At 65.4% G+C, this 17,752-nt stretch overlaps 1 protein-coding gene across 8 annotated transcripts in view; it reads left to right on the top strand.

The window, feature by feature from the left end:
• Window positions 1-12,520, top strand: part of CAPN15 (calpain 15) — a 29,716-nt gene extending 17,196 nt beyond the window's left edge. For 7 of the 8 annotated variants that reach the window (XM_050774662.1, XM_050774660.1, XM_050774661.1 and 4 more), the window contains 11 exons: window positions 4,473-5,943; window positions 7,087-7,295; window positions 7,392-7,575; window positions 7,696-7,919; window positions 9,114-9,239; window positions 9,324-9,476; window positions 9,865-10,026; window positions 10,110-10,339; window positions 10,414-10,580; window positions 10,673-10,851; window positions 11,216-12,520. In XM_050774662.1, the coding sequence (XP_050630619.1) occupies window positions 4,495-5,943; window positions 7,087-7,295; window positions 7,392-7,575; window positions 7,696-7,919; window positions 9,114-9,239; window positions 9,324-9,476; window positions 9,865-10,026; window positions 10,110-10,339; window positions 10,414-10,580; window positions 10,673-10,851; window positions 11,216-11,393 (3,261 nt within the window). In that variant the 5' untranslated portion in view covers window positions 4,473-4,494 and the 3' untranslated portion in view covers window positions 11,394-12,520. The remainder of the gene's footprint in view (window positions 1-4,472; window positions 5,944-7,086; window positions 7,296-7,391; window positions 7,576-7,695; window positions 7,920-9,113; window positions 9,240-9,323; window positions 9,477-9,864; window positions 10,027-10,109; window positions 10,340-10,413; window positions 10,581-10,672; window positions 10,852-11,215) is intronic. The other variant, XM_050774659.1, reaches the window with a different exon arrangement.
• The last annotated feature ends 5,232 nt before the right edge of the window (window positions 12,521-17,752 follow it).

The raw sequence follows: 17,752 nt of genomic DNA, 5'->3' as shown, positions 1-17,752 counted from the left end.
GCGTGGATGTGGGGCCCCGTGTCTGGCCTCTTCACTTGGCACCGTGCCCTCCAGGTTCATGCACGTGCAGCCCGAGGCAGTTTCATTCACTGCTCCGTTGCGGGACGAGCCACATTTTATCTGTTCCTGGACACGGGGACTGCTTCCACGTGGTTTCTGTGGACAATGCTGTGAACATTCTTGATGAGGCTTTGTGTGGACCTGTTTTCACTTACCTTGCGTAGATACCTAGGAGTGGGATTGCTGGGGCGTGTGGTGAACTTCTGTGACGTCCTGAGGAACTGCCAAGCGGTCTTCCACAGCGGCTGCCTCACCTGGTTCCCACCCGCAAGGCCCTTGACAGCTCCTGCTGTTGTCTGTCCTTGTGATTCTGGCCATCCCAGGGGGTGGCAGCTGGATCTGCTTGGCTTTGATCTGCGTTTCCCTGGTGGCCAGCCTTGTGGGGCCTCTCTCCCTGTCTCATCCACCTATGCCTGTCTTCTTTTCATTCATTCACTTATTTATTCATTCAGAGACAGGGTCTCACTCTGTCACCCAGGCTGGAGTACAGTGGTGTGATGACAGCTTGCTGCAGCTTCTACTTCTTGGGTTCAAGGGAACCTCCCATCTCAGCCTCCCAAGTAGCTGGAACTACAGGCGTGCACCACCACAGCTGGTTAATTAAAAAAAAAAAAAATTTGGCCGGTGGATCACCTGAGGTCAGGAGTTCAAGACCAGCCTGGCCAACATGGTGAAACCCCATCTCTACTAAAACAAAAATTAGCTGGGCATGGTGGCGGGCACCTATAATCCTAGCTACTAGGGAGGCAGAAGCAGGAGAATCCTTTGAACCCGGGAGGCAGAGGTTGCAGTGAGCCAGGATTGCACCACCGCACTCCAGCGTGGGTAACAGAGTGAGACTCTGTCTCAAAATAAAATAAAATAAAAATACAAACCCTGAGCTTGAGGGTCGAGACTGCAGTGAGCTGTGATCGCACCACCGCAGCCCAGCTTGGGCGACACAGTGAGACGCTGTCTCAAAAAAACTTACAGAAAAATGTAGAAAGAATTGTTCCCTTTCATTTCCAGAGGGCAGAGGACTTTCGGCCCCTGCTTTTTGAGCATCGGGCGGAGTTTCAGACCTCAGGAGGGCCTCTCCGGTCTATAGTTCCCAGCGGCCTCAGGCCACGCTCCCAGGATCCCCTGGGACTGGCCTAGGGCTATTGGGGGGTGGCTGCAGTGATTCTGGCTACGGGGAGGGAGGCGGGGCAGTGGGGCAGGCGCGGGGTCTGCTGTGCCGGGCGTGTAGGGCGTGTGTCAGACTTTAGATCTGGCCTGCAGGGTCAGGCCGTGGCGTCTGGTGATACCACATTGCTCTTTCTCTTTCACCCTTGCCTCCTGCTGGGCCCTCCCCTGGGTCGGCATCCCTGGGGCCACTCCTGCCACGGCCCGCTGCCGTGGGGCCTGAGCTCCAGGCAGCTCCTGTCTGCTGCTGCAAGCAGGCCCCCAAGGTGCATGGTGAGGAGACCCCCAGGCTAGAGATGAGCGAGAGCGGTGGGAGAGCAGACTGTGGGAAGGCAGATGGGGTCCACACACGGAGCCCTCCCCACCACATGTATGCACAGGCGACCCCTGCTCTGCTCCGACAGAGGGCGCTGGGACTGGGGAAGGTCAGCCACAGCAGCCCTGGCATTGACTGAAGAGCTGCCTGCCCGGCTCGCTGCCCTGGTGGCCGCTGAATTCTCCCAACGCCCCAGGAGAGCAGGTGCTGTGGTCCCATGACTGCTCCCCCGTATGGATGAAGGGGTGGTGCACAGGCCGGCGGAGCCTGGGAGAGCCAGGTGCAGTCTGTGTCTCCCCCGCAGCATGTGGCCAGCGCGGGGCTGAGGTCCTGTACAGCTGCCAGGGCCTGACTCAATCAGTAAACCAGTAGTCTACGGGCCAGCGGCTTCAGACACAGAGGAACAAGCGCAGGTGCTGTCCCTCAATCAGTAAGCAACGGGCCAGGCACTGGCGGCTTAGGACAGAGAGGCAACAAGGGTAGACCCCACCTGGAAGGCTGACCAGCGGCTGGGCTGTGGCCAGCCTAGGAGAGTGCAGCCCAGCTCGAGGGAGGCACCACTTCTGCCCCTTAGAGCACTGAGCAGAGCCCCCATGGCATCACCCACCCTGGCACAGCAGGAGGACCTTCCACCCAAGTCTGGCACCCCGGCGTGTCCCGAGAGCTGTCTGGGCACAGGTCGCAGGGCTGCCCGGGCCAGACGGGGCATCTGTTTCTCATTGTGGCCTCAGGGGCTCCGGTGGCTTTGACCAAGGCCCTGGGGGACAGAATGCAGCTTCCTGCTCCTCGCTTTTCCTAAGAAAGAGGCTGCCTCCCAGGACTGGGATGGCACCAGTCACAGACCCGTGGCCTCCATGCTCCGGGGGCTGCTGTCCCGGCTGCTTCGGGGTGGGCTCCGTCTTGCACACAGCGAGCGGCTTCATCACCTCCCTTTCCAATTGGAGCTGAGTGTTGGCAACACCCAGATAACTGGGGCACACAGGTCTTGCGTGTTGGATTTTCTGGACACTTGCCTCAATTTTCCATTCAACTTGGCCTTTGTACAGTAAGGAGCGGCCCATTGTCTCCCCTGAGCCGTTCCCTTCAAAGGTGCCCATCCCACGATAGTGGGGCCTCCTCACTGAGCGTGTGTGGCTGTGACTTTAGGAGGGTTCTGGGTTGAGAATTCCGAAAGGGCTTTGCTTAGGCCTAGCTTTGGGTCTTTGGGCTCCTGACGTAAGCATTTCACTTCCAGGCATTGGTGGTCTGGCCTCAGGAGGTCAAGGCTGCAGTGAGCCGTGCGTGAGCCACTGCACCATCCTGGGCAACAGAGTCAGACCCCATCTCTAAAGGTCAAAAAAAATTATTGTAAGGGTTTCAGGTGTCTGAGCCCGTGAACCTGCCCAGGCCCTGCAGAGGTGAGGGTGGCCCTGGAGTGGCTGGGGGTTTGTGGAGACCAGAACCAGTGCTGAAGGGAAGGGAGGGTGGGGGCCCCACCAAGGTCTCCTGCCACTGACACCTGACCCCTGACCCTTGACCCCCTTCCACCTCAGCCCACCGAGAGAGGGCGGCACAGTGCAGACTGCAGGGTTGGTGACACTCCACTCAGAGTCTCCAACCACAGAAGGGCTGTGCCCTGCCTTCGCCCTCCTCACCCGTGTTCCAGGGCCATGTTTGAACTTTAGGCCTTGTTCTTGCTTCTTGGAAACCCTCCTGAACTGCAGACCGTCTTCCTGACTCACCTGGGTTTTGCCAGGACGGCTCCAAAAGGTGTCTCCCAGCAGACACACCCCACTGGCGATTTTTTGGTCATGGGGACCTGGGTTCTCTTTCTCCTCTCTGGAGCCTGTGACACTGTCCTTGCTAGTCAGTGACAACCACAGACCCAAAGGGAGGGTGTGTCTCAGGAGGCCCAGCCCACCTCTGCCTGCACCTGCGGTCAGAGGGGCGCAGAGTCTGTGAAGGCATCTCCCGGAGTCAGGGCTGCAAAGGTCGTGGCCACTCTGCAACCCACAGGGGCGGTGGGGCCAGACGTCAGGGAAGGTGCAGGTGCGGCCGGGAGCCCGCCAGCCACAGCTGCATCCATGCCCTTCTCCGAGTGAGTGATGGTGGGGAGAGGCCTGGCTGTCTGCAGGCAGATTGCTTGGGCTTTTCACAGAAGTCCACTGTGAGAGCCTTGGTCTCTGTGCTCCAGCTGGACGCCCTGAGCCTCTCCGGGCACAGTCCACTCCCATCCACTCTGCCAGGGGCAGCTCAGGGCCCTCGCCTTGCGAGGCTGAGCGCAGGGAAGGTAGCATCAGAGTTCACTCGGCTCCACAAAACAATCGTGTTGTTTGCGGAGACTTTTTGTTTTTTTGTTTCTTATGAAGAGGCAAGTTTTCTTTCTTCCTGAACCAAGAGGTTTTAGATGGAGCACAAGATTCATGCCATATTTACAAGAACAATTGATTTTTCTGCCAGGCAGAGCAGCCAGTCTGTCTCAGAGGCTGTGCTATGGAGTGGGGAGGACTCTTGCTCATATCAGCCCATGCCTTCCCCAGGCCCCTGCCCGTCCACCCACCCTTCTGTCTGAGTACCTGTTCCATGCCCGGGACGACCTGGTCCTGAGCCTGGCCGGGCCCCCCCGCCATCTGCCATCCACAGGCCTGGTGACAGAGAAAGCAGTGCCCTTGAACAGCAGCCCGGCTTTGGGGTGCTCAGCCCTCTCTGTAGGATCCTGTGTGGCTCAAGGTGTCTGCCAGGCCTCCAATGGGCAACAGGGGCCCTGAGCCGTGCGTGGATCCATTCTAGGCAGAGGCAGCTGCCACCACCGCCTGCCTCGAATGCTCAGCCCTACGCTCTCGGCCCCGTAGCTCTGCAGCCACAGACGGTGCCTTCCCCAGGCTGAGAGAAGGGTGGGGTCCAGCCGCTCAGGACCTCACAGGGTGGCCCTGATGAGCCCCTTCCCTTGCAGCCACACCCACTCGCCCGGGTCTATGGCCACGGCCGGAGAGTGGTCCTGTGCGCGCTGCACCTTCCTGAACCCGGCCGGCCAGCGCCAGTGCTCCATCTGCGAGGCCCCCCGGCACAAGCCCGACCTCAACCACATCCTGCGGCTCAGCGTGGAGGAGCAGAAATGGCCCTGTGCCCGCTGCACCTTCCGCAACTTCCTGGGCAAGGAGGCCTGCGAGGTGTGCGGCTTCACCCCAGAGCCTGCACCTGGAGCTGCCCTCCTGCCAGTCCTCAACGGAGTCCTCCCCAAGCCACCCGCCATCCTTGGGGAGCCCAAGGGCAACTGCCAGGAGGAAGCAGGTCCAGTGAGGACTGCGGGGCTGGTGGCCACGGAGCCCGCCAGGGGGCAACACAAGGACAAGGACGAGGAGGAGCAGGAGGAACAGGAGGAGGAGGAGGGGGCGGCGGAGCCCAGAGGGGGCTGGGCCTGCCCGCGTTGCACGCTGCACAACACACCCGTGGCCAGCTCCTGCTCCGTCTGTGGGGGCCCACGCAGGCTCTCGCTGCCACGGATCCCTCCTGAAGCCCTGGTGGTCCCGGAAGTGGTGGCCCCAGCCGGCTTCCACGTTGTGCCTGCCGCGCCTCCACCCGGCCTCCCTGCGGAAGGCGCCGAGGCCAACCCCCCAGCCACCAGCCAGGGTCCCGCTGCTGAGCCAGAGCCGCCCAGGGTCCCGCCCTTCAGCCCCTTCTCGTCCACCCTGCAGAACAACCCCGTGCCACGGAGCCGACGCGAGGTTCCGCCCCAGCCGCAGCCGCCGGTGCCTGAGGCTGCCCAGCCGTCGCCCTCTGCCGGCTGCAGGGGGCCCCCCCAGGGCTCGAGCTGGGCTGCGGCCGCCCGCCTAGCAGAGTTGCTGTCTGGCAAGCGGCTGAGTGTGCTGGAGGAAGAGGCCATGGAGGGCGGCTCCAGCCGCGTAGAGGCCAGCAGCTCCGCCTCGGGCAGCGACGTCATCAACCTGGCTGGAGACACCGTGCGTTACACGCCCGCCAGCCCCTCCAGCCCTGACTTCACCACCTGGTCGTGTGCCAAGTGCACGCTCAGGAACCCCACGGCGGCCCCCAGGTGCTCGGCCTGTGGCTGCTCCAAACTGCACGGCTTCCAAGAGCATGGCGAGCCCCCCACCCACTGCCCCGACTGCGGGGCGGACAAGCCCGGCCCCTGTGGCAGAGGCTGCGGACGGCTCTCCTCGACCCAGAAGGCCACCCGCGTGCTGCCCGAGCGCCCGGGCCAGTGGGCCTGCCCTGCCTGTACCCTGCTCAACGCACCACGGGCCAAGCACTGCGCTGCCTGCCACACGCCTCAGCTCCTGGTGACCCAGCGGCGGGGGGCCGCGCCCCTGAGGCGCAGGGAGAGCATGCACGTGGAGCAGCGGCGGCAGACAGATGAGGGCGAGGCCAAGGCGCTCTGGGAGAACATCGTGGCCTTCTGCCGGGAGGTGAGGCGCCCCTCCCTCACCCTCTCCCTGCTCCTCAGCCTCCTGCTTCTGCCCTCCCCGTCCTAGGCTTTGGGCTCTGGCCGTGGGCTGGGGAGCAGCCCGCAAGGCCTAAGACGTGATGGGGTGGGCAGCACCCTCCACCCCGAGGCTCCAAGCTCCCGACGGCCCTGGGGTCTGGCTTGGCCTCCTGACCTTGGTCCTTGCTCATGACCAAGATGCACGACCTTCACCCACCTCAGCCCTCCTCCTTGGCCAGGAGGGCGCCAGAGCCCCGTCTGATGTTCGGGCCGCAGGGAGGCGAGGGCTTCCCAGGGGCAGCGTGGAGACCCCGCTGAAGTCTGAGGTTGGGATGTGAAGTGTGAAGTCGGGATGTGAAGTGTGAGGTCGGGATGTGCCCATGCCCCACCCTCGGGGGCAACGTGGAGACCCCACTGAAGTTTGAGGTCGGGATGTGAAGTGCGAGGTCGGGATGTGAAGTGCGAGGTCGGGATGTGAAGTGCGAGGTTGGGATGTGAAGTGTGAGGTGGAGATGTGCCCGTGCCCCACCCTCAGGGGCAGCGTAGAGACCCCACTGAAGTGTGAGGTTGGGATGTGAAGTATGAAGTTGGGATGTGAAGTGCGAGGTCGGGATGTGAAGTGTGAGGTTGGGATGTGAAGTGTGAAGTTGGGATGTTAAGTGCGAGGTCGGGATGTGAAGTGTGAGGTCGGGATGTGAAGTGCGAGGTCGGGATCTGAAGTGCGAGGTCGGGATGTGAAGTGTGAGGTTGGGATGTGAAGTGTGAGGTCGGGATGTGCCCATGCTCCACCCTCAAATCCAGCATGGAGTCTCCCACAGTCAACTGGGGAACGGCCTGCATCCTTCCCAGCAGGGTCAGGGCCAGAGCCATGCTGCCACCCCTGTCCCTGCAGCCTCCCACTGGGGGCTGAGCTGTCCCCCTGGGCCCACACGTCCCCTGCTCCTCACCAGGGCCTCTCCACACAGGGCAGGGCGGCCAAGCGCCAGGTCTATGGCTGTCCATACTCCACCCGTCCCTTTGGGGCCCAGGCAGTGCTTTCGGGCGCTCTCCTGGGTGGGGTCTTGTCCCTGCCAGGTGGAGTGAGGCCGCCTTGCCCAGCCTGAGCACGTGGCCGTGGTCTCTGCAGAACAACGTGAGCTTTGTGGATGACAGCTTCCCTCCCGGGCCTGAGTCTGTGGGCTTCCCGGCGGGCGACAGCGTGCAGCAGCGCGTGAGGCAGTGGCTGCGGCCCCAGGAGATCAACTGCTCCGTCTTCAGGGACCACAGGACCACGTGGTCTGTGTTCCACACGCTGCGACCCTCAGACATCCTGCAGGGGCTACTGGGGAACTGCTGGTGAGGTCCTCTCCAAGGCCGGGTTGGGGCTGTGGGCGGGTGTCCAGCCGCGGTCCCCCCGAAGCTGCCCCGAGGTCACCCTGAGGCTCTGCACAGGTTCCTAAGCGCCCTGGCGGTGCTGGCAGAGCGGCCGGACCTGGTGGAGCGGGTGATGGTCACGCGCAGCCTGTGTGCAGAGGGTGCCTACCAGGTGCGGCTGTGTAAGGATGGCACGTGGACCACGGTGCTGGTGGACGACATGCTGCCCTGCGATGAGGCCGGCTGCCTCCTCTTCTCACAGGTGGGGCGGCCTCTGACCCCGGCCCCCGTGCCCCACAAACAAGGCCGGCTGCCTCCTCTTCTCACAGGGCGGGTAGTGTGGGGGCAGGCGGGGGTGGCCTCTGACCCCGGCCCTCTGCAGGCACAGCGGAAGCAGCTGTGGGTGGCCCTCATCGAGAAGGCGCTGGCCAAGCTGCATGGCTCCTACTTCGCGCTCCAGGCGGGCCGCGCCATCGAAGGCCTGGCCACGCTCACCGGCGCCCCCTGCGAGAGCCTGGCGCTGCAGGTCAGCTCCACTAACCCCCGCGAGGAGCCCGTTGACACTGACCTCATCTGGGCCAAAATGCTGAGTTCTAAGGAGGCTGGGTAAGAGGGGGGGCACTGCGTGGTCAGCTGCGTTGGGAGGAGAGGCGAGGCGGAGTGGTGGGAGACGTGGGGCTGGCGGCCCCTTGACCCGGTTCTGCATCCACGAGGTGCCCCGGTGTGGGCTGACCCGTGTGGCCAGGCCACAGCCCCCATCACCTCCCCTTCCCTGGGCGGGTCTGGAGCTGGCGTTCTCATGCCAGGAAGGCCACATCCTGGCCCAGGCTGTGGGGCGAGCCCGATGCTGTCACCCCCTCAGGGCAGGCGTGAGGGGCGTGTTAAGTTTGGCCACACCCTGGTCAGCGGGTCTGTGCCTTGACCCCTGGAGGCCTGCTGGGAGTGGCCCGGTGCGAGCACCTCAAAGCTCCCAGAGCCCTCCTCAGCTGACCCTGGGCAGTGCCGCTGTCCGCCCGCCTGGGAGCCACAGAGCCCAGAGCCAGCCCCACAAGGCCTCCAGGGGACCCAGGCCTGCCACCCCTAATTCAGGCCCTGTGTGCCTCAGGCACGGTGGAGGGGGCTGGTCCAGACCCTCCTGAACACACTTCACATGCTCCCTACAGGCAGGAGTGGGCCCCGGTCAGTGACGGCCCCGGTCAGGGAGGGCACCAGTCAGCAAGGCCCCCCGGTCAGTGAGGGCCCCAGTCAGCCATGCCCCTGGTCAGTGAGGGCCCCGATCAGTGAGGCCCCCAGTCGGTGAGGGTCCCGGTAAGTGAAGTCCCCGGTCGGTGAGGGTCCCGGTCGGTGAGGCTCCCGGTCGGTGAGGGTCCCAGTTGGTGAGGGTCCCAGTTGGTGAGGGTCCCGGGCGGTGAGGATCCCGGTCGGTGAGGGTCCCAGTTGGTGAGGGTCCCGGGCGGTGAGGGTCCCAGTCGGTGAGGGTCCCAGTCAATGAAGTCCCCGGTCGGTGGGGCCCCGGTCGGTGAGGCCCCAGTCGGTGAGGGTCCCGGGCGGTGAGGGTCCCGGGCGGTGAGGGCCCCGGTCGGTGAGGGCCCCGGGCGGTGAGGGTCCCGGGCGGTGAGGGTCCCGGCCGGTGAGGGCCCCGGGCGGTGAGGGCCCCGGTCGGTGAGGGCCCCGGTCGGTGAGGGTCCCGGTCGGTGAGGGGCCGACCGGTCAGTGAGGGCCCCGGTCGGTGAGGGTCCCGGTCGGTGAGGGCCCCGGTCGGTGAGGCCCCTGTTCAGTGAGGGCCGCTCTGCCACGCAGGTTCCTCATGGGTGCCTCCTGTGGCGGGGGCAACATGAAGGTGGACGATTCGGCCTACGAGAGCCTGGGCCTGCGCCCCCGCCATGCCTACTCCGTCCTGGATGTTCGAGATGTCCAGGGCACCAGGTAGGGCCGGGCTGGCTGAGGGTGGGCAGGGTGCCAGTGAGCCACGGGCAGTGCTGTTCTGATCCTCACCCCTGTGGTCTGCAGGCTTCTGCGGCTCCGAAACCCATGGGGCCGTTTCTCCTGGAATGGCAGCTGGTCTGACGAGTGGCCACACTGGCCGGGGCACCTGCGTGGCGAGCTCATGCCACACGGCAGCAGTGAGGGCGTCTTCTGGATGGAGTATGGCGACTTTGTCAGGTATCAGCGCCACGGGGCAGTGTGCGCTGCCACCGCCCTCCAGGGCCAGGTCCTTCTCTGTAGAAAAAGCCTGACCCGCCTGCTGACCTGGGGTGGGGACGGCTGGTCTGTGGCCCAACGCAAATGGGAGCTGGGGCTACAGCTCCAGGGTGCCGACCTCAGAATCCAGGTCCACCCAGGTCAGCAGAGCCCAGAGCCCTGAAGAGCCACCCCTGGACGGCTTCCAGTGTAGGCCTCAGGGATGGGCCCCCAGGGGCCGGGCTGCAAGAGGACGGTGACAGAGCAGCTGGCACCTGCTGGGGTCACCGGCCTGTGGTTGCGCCAAGAGCGGAGCCACGGCGGTGTCGGCTGTGGTGGGCTCAGGGCTCCATCCTCCCGCTGCCCCCAGGTACTTCGACTCTGTGGACATCTGTAAGGTGCACTCGGATTGGCAGGAGGCACGGGTGCAGGGCTGCTTTCCCAGCTCGGCCAGCGCGCCCGTGGGGGTGACAGCGCTCACGGTGCTGGAGCGGGCCTCACTGGAGTTCGCTCTCTTCCAGGAGGGCAGCAGGTGTGTGCTGTGGGGCTGCACTGGGCTGGGCTGGGCTGGCGGCCACGGCCACGTGTGACCCCAGCCCGCGGTGTCTGACGCAGGCGCTCGGACGCAGTGGACAGCCACCTGCTGGACCTGTGCATCCTGGTGTTCCGGGCCACGTTCGGCAGCGGTGGCCACCTCAGCCTGGGCCGCCTCCTGGCCCACAGTAAGCGCGCGGTCAAGAAGTTTGTCAGCTGCGACGTCATGCTGGAGCCTGGCGAGTACGCTGTGGTGTGCTGTGCCTTCAACCACTGGGGGCCGCCCCCCCCGGGCGCCCCTGCCCCCCAGGGTACGTGCCCCCTACCCCAGGCTCATGCCCCAGGCCCGCAGGGAGGGCTGTGGCTCACACGCCCCTCCTTGTAGCCTCCAGCCCCTCGGCAGGGGTCCCAAGAGCCTCCCCAGAGCCGCCGGGCCACGTGCTGGCTGTGTACAGCTCCAGGCTGGTCATGGTGGAGCCTGTGGAAGCTCAGCCCACCACGCTGGCCGACGCCATCATCCTGCTCACCGAGAGCCGGGGAGAGCGGCACGAGGTGGGTGGGGGGTCCTAGGGACAGGTGGCGTGGGGCAGGGGGAGTCTGCCCCAGCCCCTGCCCTGCCCCACAACTGCTGTGCCTGTGCCCAGGGCCGTGAGGGCATGACCTGCTACTACCTGACACACGGCTGGGCAGGGCTCATTGTGGTGGTGGAGAATCGGCACCCCAAGGCCTACCTGCACGTGCAGTGTGACTGCACCGACAGCTTCAATGTGGTGTCCACGCGTGGCAGCCTGCGCACCCAGGATAGCGTGCCACCCCTGCACAGGTGCGCCCCCGCCCCGCCCCCACACCTGCCCCACGCCTGCATGGTGCACCCCCACCCCCACCCCACTGCACCCACACCCATCCCATACCCCCACCCCCACCCCACTGCACCCACACCCAACCCATACCCCCACCCCCACCCCACTGCACCCACACCCAACCCATACCCCCACCCCCACCCCACTGCACCCACACCCAACCCATACCCCCACCCCTGCTCGGGGGTGCCCATACCCCTGCCCCCAGCCCTGTACGGGTGTTTGTCACCCCACTCCTGCCCCTGCCCTTGCACGGGTGGGTGCAGTCCTGGCCCCATCCCCCCCGCCCTCCCCTGGTCCTCACCGGTCACCGGTCCCCTCCCCTAGGCAGGTCCTGGTGATCCTATCCCAGCTGGAGGGCAACGCGGGCTTCTCCATCACCCACCGCCTGGCACATCGCAAGGCAGCCCAGGCCTTTCTCAGTGACTGGACAGCCTCCAAGGGGACCCACAGCCCCCCACTCACGCCAGAGGTCGCTGGTCTGCATGGGCCCCGGCCGTTGTGACCACGATGCCCGGGGCAGGGGCTGTGTGCAGACGGACCCCCACCCCCTACACGCACTTTATGAGGGAGACCCCGACAGAGGACGCTTGAACCAGAATCTCAGGACCCTGCCCAGGGAGCTGCCAGCCCAGTGTGCAGCTTCCCATGGGCCTCCCGCCCCCTCCCTCCCCTCCCTGAGCACCCACAGCCCGCCTGGCCAGGCCTCCCGGCCACCACGCAGAATACCTCGAACCAGACGGGCTGTGAGCCAGCCCCACTCACCTGCCAGCCCCAACACCCGACGGGGGGCTGAGGCCAGTCTGCCCCTCCCTGTGGGCTCAGAGTCTCCTGTGGGGGAGGCAGCCAAGAGCTCTGTCCACAAAACCAAATCTGGGTGTCAGAGGCCAAGACCCCAGGGTGGGATCAGGGACCACTCCTCACGGGGCATAATATCAGTTTTCCCCCAGAGCCCGGGTCCCTGTTCGCCACGGGGCAAGCGGGGTCCCTGGAGCCCTGGTGTGGAGCGGAAAGTCCCAGGGCGGTCCCTGTCTTAGAAGGAGGGGCCCTTGGCCAGCCACCCCCCAGCGACACTATGCAATTGCGCCCGCCAGGATCGAAGCCATGACCGGGTGCAGGCGGGCGCCAGGCCCGCTGTGGGTGGGCACCAGTTAGCACCGCTCACTGCTGCCGGGCAGGCCAGGACCAGCAGGCTCCTCAGCCAACCCTGTCCCTCAGCTCGGCCCTGCCACAGAGAGGGACCCCAGCCCATCGTGGACGTTGGCAGGGCTCAGCCGCTCCCACCTCCCCACAGAAGCCCAGGAGCGTGTGGACGTCTGAGTCCAGCTTCCTGCGTCCCCACCCGGCCCTCCTGGCCCCTCACCCCCAGGCAGCGAGCCAGCCCCACCCCCACGCCCCCTCGTACCCTGTCAGGGGCTTCCGGGGCTGTTACACCTGGAGAAACATTCCCACTCCCCTTTGGCCTCCCTGTACTCCGAGCTGTGAATATTTTTAACCCTGTAAATACGGCCAGCTCTTGTGACACAGAGACTATTTTATCAACCGTCAGCACCGTTCCTTTACGATAGGATTCTCCACAGTGGCTTCTGACTCAGGCTCCAATGGACCAAATAAAAGCGTTTTGTTTTGTAATCGCGCCTCCTCCTCCGGCTGTTGCTCTGTCCAGGGCCCTGTGGAAGGGCAGAGAGGTTGCAGGTCCGAGGGATAGGCCCTGCCCAGGCATCCCGGGCAGGTGGACAGATGGGGGCCCCTGGAGATGGCCGTGGTGGGGTGACTCACAAGCTTGTAAGGGGCAGCCAGGAAGGACGGAGTGACTGGGCGGGGGCAGGGGCCGCAGCCCCAGGGCCAGGAAGGACTGGGCAGACAGGACAGCAGCACATGCAGCTTCTCCCAGCGAGGCATCCGCACTGGGGGCCCTTTCTGAACCCATCAGTCACCCGGCAGGAAAAGATGGAGTGAGGGGCTTGTGGGGAGAAAAGTTTCCTGTCCCCTCCCAGTCTCGTCCCAGGATGGCCTCTGCCCCCACGCAGGTGCCGCTGATCAAAGCGCCCAGTCGGAGGCTCTGCTGTCTCCCTGGACGGAGTTGGGGGCTGGGGTGCGGCCGGTGCAGGGTAAGAGGCTGTCACGGGCAGCGTATCGAATGTGAAAGCAATTAAAGCCACCAGCAGTGTTGGCTCCAGGCGGGCCTGGGGCGGCGGGGAGCTGCCAGAACGCATCTCACCTCAGTGCCAGCGGACGCCTGCCCTGCTGTCCGCGCCTGCGTGGCCACGCCGCGCTCCTCCTGGGGGTGGGGGCCAGGCTCGCACCCACTCTCTTCTGACACAGAGCGGGCTCTGTCCAGCCCTGGGGTATCTGGGATCCCCGCTCCTCCCGAGAGCTCCTCTGCCCCTGGCCCCACTCCCCCCGCCACCCACCTCTCTGGTTTCTGCCGCCCCAGCCCTGTGGTGACCCAGGACAGAGGCCCATGAGAAGGACCCTCGTGGGCAGGAGTCTCCATAGCAGGCAAGGGGTCCGTGCCCACCCTCTTAGCTGCCCGGAGTCCCCACTGGCCCAGCCAGCAGCCTCCTCTCCGCTTGAAACCCCCCGGGGGCAGCTCCAACAGGGAGGTGGTGAGGGAAAGGGGGGGCATCTGCAGAGGACTTGGGCTCCCACAGCCCAGACCCTGCCAGGTGTTGGGCCGGGGCCACTGTGGGGACCTGGAGGAGGTGGCTGGCAGCAGGTAAGGGGAACAGGTGCGAGCGTCCTGCAGGCAGCAGGGAGGACTGGCTGGGCAGAACACACAGCCCTGGTGCAGGGCAGACCCCGGGGGCAGCTGTCGGGGCTGCCTCCTCCTTACTGACACGGCCCGGCCCCTGCTCAGCCCTCCCCTCCCTTCTCTGTGCAGGCCTCTCCCCTCTCCGCATTTCCTCCTGGGTCTCACCCCCACCAACAGCACCATCTCCCTGGTGTGTCTGAACTATGCCAGCCCTGTGCCCCCACGGTGCCCTCTCCTGGCCCCTCTTGTTGGCGCTGCTAGCCAAGTGGCCTTCCCGGGGCGGGCAGTGGCGAGTTCTCACTTACGAGGCATCCCTGTCAGAAGCACTTAGTGTACAAATTAGCCGTGGCCTCTTCGCCTCCTTCCGCAGCTCTGGGCTCCAGGCTGACTGGGCTGCGGCTCCAGGCCCTCTCCTGCCTGCCCGGGGCGCACGGCTGCCCAGTGAGGACCCCTGGCTGCCCGCCCATGTCCTAGCCGGAGTGCCTGCTCTCCACTGGCCGGCCAGGGCTCCCCCAGGACCCCGACCCAGACCTGGCTGGGGGTGGCCACGGCGGGCTGGGGGTGCTCAGTGAGGTTTGTGGGGGTGGGAGGCCAAGGCCCAGGACCTGGATCTACCCCAAGAGTGGCCAGCCCTGGTGCTGAGGGCTACAGGGGGGCTGGACATGGGGCCCCACCACCCCACCTGCCAGTTGGAGGCCCCGCCACCCCGCCTGCCAGCCCGCCTGCCACTCAGGCGGGGAAAAATCATCTGTGACAGGCCCAGGAAGGCCGGCCCCGGGGGCCGCAGAGAGACGCACACAGCTCCTCTTCCCAACATATGGCTGCTGTCGGCCCCGGGCGCTGCTGGTCAGTGCCAGGCTCAGGAGCCGGTGGGGGCTCGAGCAGCCTGAGCCTCCCGTCCCACCCGCCTGGTCGGCTGCCCCCTCTGTCAGTCTACATCCCAGCCTCCTGGAACGGGGGCTCACTCCCACTACAGCAGCTTGGCCCTCCAAGGAGTGTCCCATACCCTCATCTGTCCCAGAGGCTCAGGACACACAGAGGGTCAGCCCCACACCCGGCCCAGGGTGGCCAGTGACCTGGCATGTCCATGAAAGAGTGCAGTGCATGGAGAAGGGCCCAGCTGGGGTCTTCCAGAGCCGAGCGGCGGGTGGGAAGGGGGCTCTCTGGAGTGGAGTCTGGGACGGTCGGGGCTGCTAGGGAGGACTCTGCCTGGTAGAGCTGCATGCAGAGCGTTGGAGCCGGAAGACTCCTGGAGCCAGGGACCCATTCAGGCACCTCCTAACAGGATCCCTCAGGTGGATGGACCCCAGAGCTCCGCCGGCACTTTGTGTGCCCCCCACCCTTGGGCTGTTGTCCTGGGCGCTCTGGCCCACTCGGGTGCCCAGCCCCCTCCGTTTCTCCCCCCCCACACCACCACTGTGTACCCGCCCGTCAAGGCCACCAGCCTCAGGCTGGTGCCCAGGGCCCTCATGTGTGGCCATGACCCCTTTGGCCAAGGCCGGGCTGCCCCTCTCAACCAGGGATCCTTGAGTGGGCTGGAAGGAGGAAGCCCTCAGGAGGCCTGTGCTCTGTAGACCTGGGGTTCTTGAAGTGCTCAGGTGGCCACAGGCCCTGGGGTCCGTTATTGAACAGACATCAGCTGTGACCAGGCGCCTTGCAAGGTACTGATCCCACATGGGGGCTCCAACTTGCTGCCGCAGGATACGCCAGTCTCAAGACCTACGTGGGGCCTCCAGCCTGGCTCCAGCTCTGCCACTGCCCTCACTGCGCGGGTGCAGGCGCCCCAGCCCCTGCACCTGTCCCGACACTGGCTGTGTGTGGACGCTGAGGGGATGAGACAGGCCTGCCCCCGGGCACTGGCCATGCCGAGCACTGCCTCCACTGCCTTCCCTGAGCCCAGCTCTCCATCCTGCCCGTGAGCCCCGGGCACACAGTCCCAGTGTTAATGGAGGTGACAGGCGGGCAGCCGTGGGCAGACCGGGCAGAAGAGGTTAATGGCCAAAATGAGCTTCTGGCTAGAGGCAGAAGGAGGGGCCATGGGGTCCCCATCCCGCCCTGCACTGGGACGGGCTAAGGAGACATCAGGGCACCCACTAGGACTAGAGCAGAAGTGCCCGAAGACTGAGCACCCCACCGCCCATTCTGCAGATGGGGGCCGTGGCCCAGGAAATTGGTGGGGTGGGGGCACAGGTGCCAAAACAGAGTCCCAGTCACTGCCTCAGGAAGCAGAGGCCACCTCTCCATACCCAAAGTCAGCCCAGTGTGCAAGGGCTGGGTCCCAGCAAGTGGGTCATAGTCACAGTGAAGAAGCTGATGTGCCCAGGGGGCCCTGTGTTTGGGGGGTGCTGGCACTGACGACCCGGCCTCCCCTGGCTGTTCGTGATGGCAACAGTCATCTGGGCACACGATGTACTGGCCTCACATGCCCCTCACCCCCCACCCCGCGTACGGCCGAATCTCAGGACCCCCACCAGCAAGTGCAGGGCTCCTCATCCTCGCTGCCAGAGCCCTTCCGGGAGGCCAGAAACACGTCCAAGTTGCGCCCCTGGGCTCCTCTGGGGGCTGCCCCTCTTCTCTTCTCATGCAAACTTCTGCAAAGGCAATCGGTGGTGAGGGGTGGGGAGCTCCTTCACAGCCTTGTTCCGCCTCTGGGGCTCCTTGGCCCCCTGAGCTTCACTGGCTTTATTTCCTGCATGCTGAGATCTAGATGCCCCAAGACCAGGGCTCCCTGGTCCCTATTTTCCTTTCCCCAGACGATGACCAGAGCCTCCGGCCAGTTGGTCTCCTGTGCTGTCAGCTGTGGCCTCTTCCAGACCTTCAGAGGGGTCAGTTTCGGGCTGGCCGGTGAGGGACTACCGGTGTCAGGGTGACCTTGGACCCTAGTCTCCTGGGGCAGTGCTCGGCTGAACATGTCCAGAGTAGGGTCTATGTATGGAAGCAGCCGGCCTCCTGGCCCCCGCTCTCCACGGGGCTGCTGGCGTGACGGCAGTCCAAGCTGTCTCCCGGCCCGGAGCTGCCTGCACGGTCAGCTGGTCAGCTGGGCCAGGCCAGGCGGGCAGAGAGAAGGCTGGCATGCTCTGCCATCCACAGCACCCCTCCCAGTCCCCTGCCCCACCCCAGGGACTTCCCTCAGACGGGCGTGGGTGGCTGTGTCAGGAAGGTGGCATGGAGGCAGGAGGGAGACAGAGCCCCATGCCCACCCCAGAACCAGGGACTGCTTTTCATGGACCCTGGGTGTGCTCCACCAGGGAGCTCTGCCAGCAGCCGGGTCAGGACCACAGGGAGATGCTGCTGGGCTCTCTTCTCAGCCCCATTCGAGGGGTGACACCCAGAAGTCCCGTGGGGTCCTCCCTTCTTCCCCAAGGCACCCCTGAACCCGACCTGAGCTGGGGACAGCCCCGGAGCCCGCAGCTGAGCCTGCAGGAAGCCCCAGGTCCCGGGGAGCCATGTGGGCCGGGCTCCCTGTGCTGCCTCAGAGCCAACGGGGAGTAGCACACGCCTCTCTGGCTGGAGACCCCCAGACGGCCGCCCATCACATGTGTCGGGTTTAGGACGTCTCTCCTGAATGAAGGCAGGGGCTCTGCCCCAGCCATGCCTGTGTCCGCGTCTGGGAGGGAGCAGGCCGGTCAGGTGAATCTCCCCTAGGACCCAGCTGAGCAGTGGGGCTCCAAGCCTTTACGTTCTGGCAGCTCAGGGAGCTGCTTGGAACTTGGTGCAGCCGGGGAGGTGGGGCTGGGAGCAGCCCTGGCCAGGAGGACATTGGGGAAAGGGCTTCATGGTGTGGCTGGGGGTCCAGGCCCCTCCCCGGCCCTGCTTCTCACCTCCACCGCCCCAGGTCCTCTCAGGAGGGGACTCCCGTGGGGAGAGGGTCTTTCAAACAGCAGGGAAGTGCGTGGCCTGGTGGGGCAGCCCTGAGGCACCTCCCAGCGGAGCCGGGAGTGAGGGTTGGAGGGGTCCGCATCCAGGAAGGGGGAGGGTGCCTGGAGACCAGCCCCAGGTGGAGGCCATCAGCCGGCAGGGCGGGGTGCGAGGGGCCGGTCCAGGCAGCCTCCTGTTTGGAGGAAGAGAGAACGGAGGGCAGGGCTCGCCCCGGGAGGGCAAGGAAAGGA

This window comes from Macaca thibetana, chromosome 20 (genome assembly GCF_024542745.1).
Source record: "Macaca thibetana thibetana isolate TM-01 chromosome 20, ASM2454274v1, whole genome shotgun sequence".
Taxonomy (NCBI): domain Eukaryota; kingdom Metazoa; phylum Chordata; class Mammalia; order Primates; family Cercopithecidae; genus Macaca; species Macaca thibetana.
The sequence above is the reverse complement of the archived record's forward strand: the minus strand, read 5'-3'. Positions and strand labels throughout refer to the sequence as shown.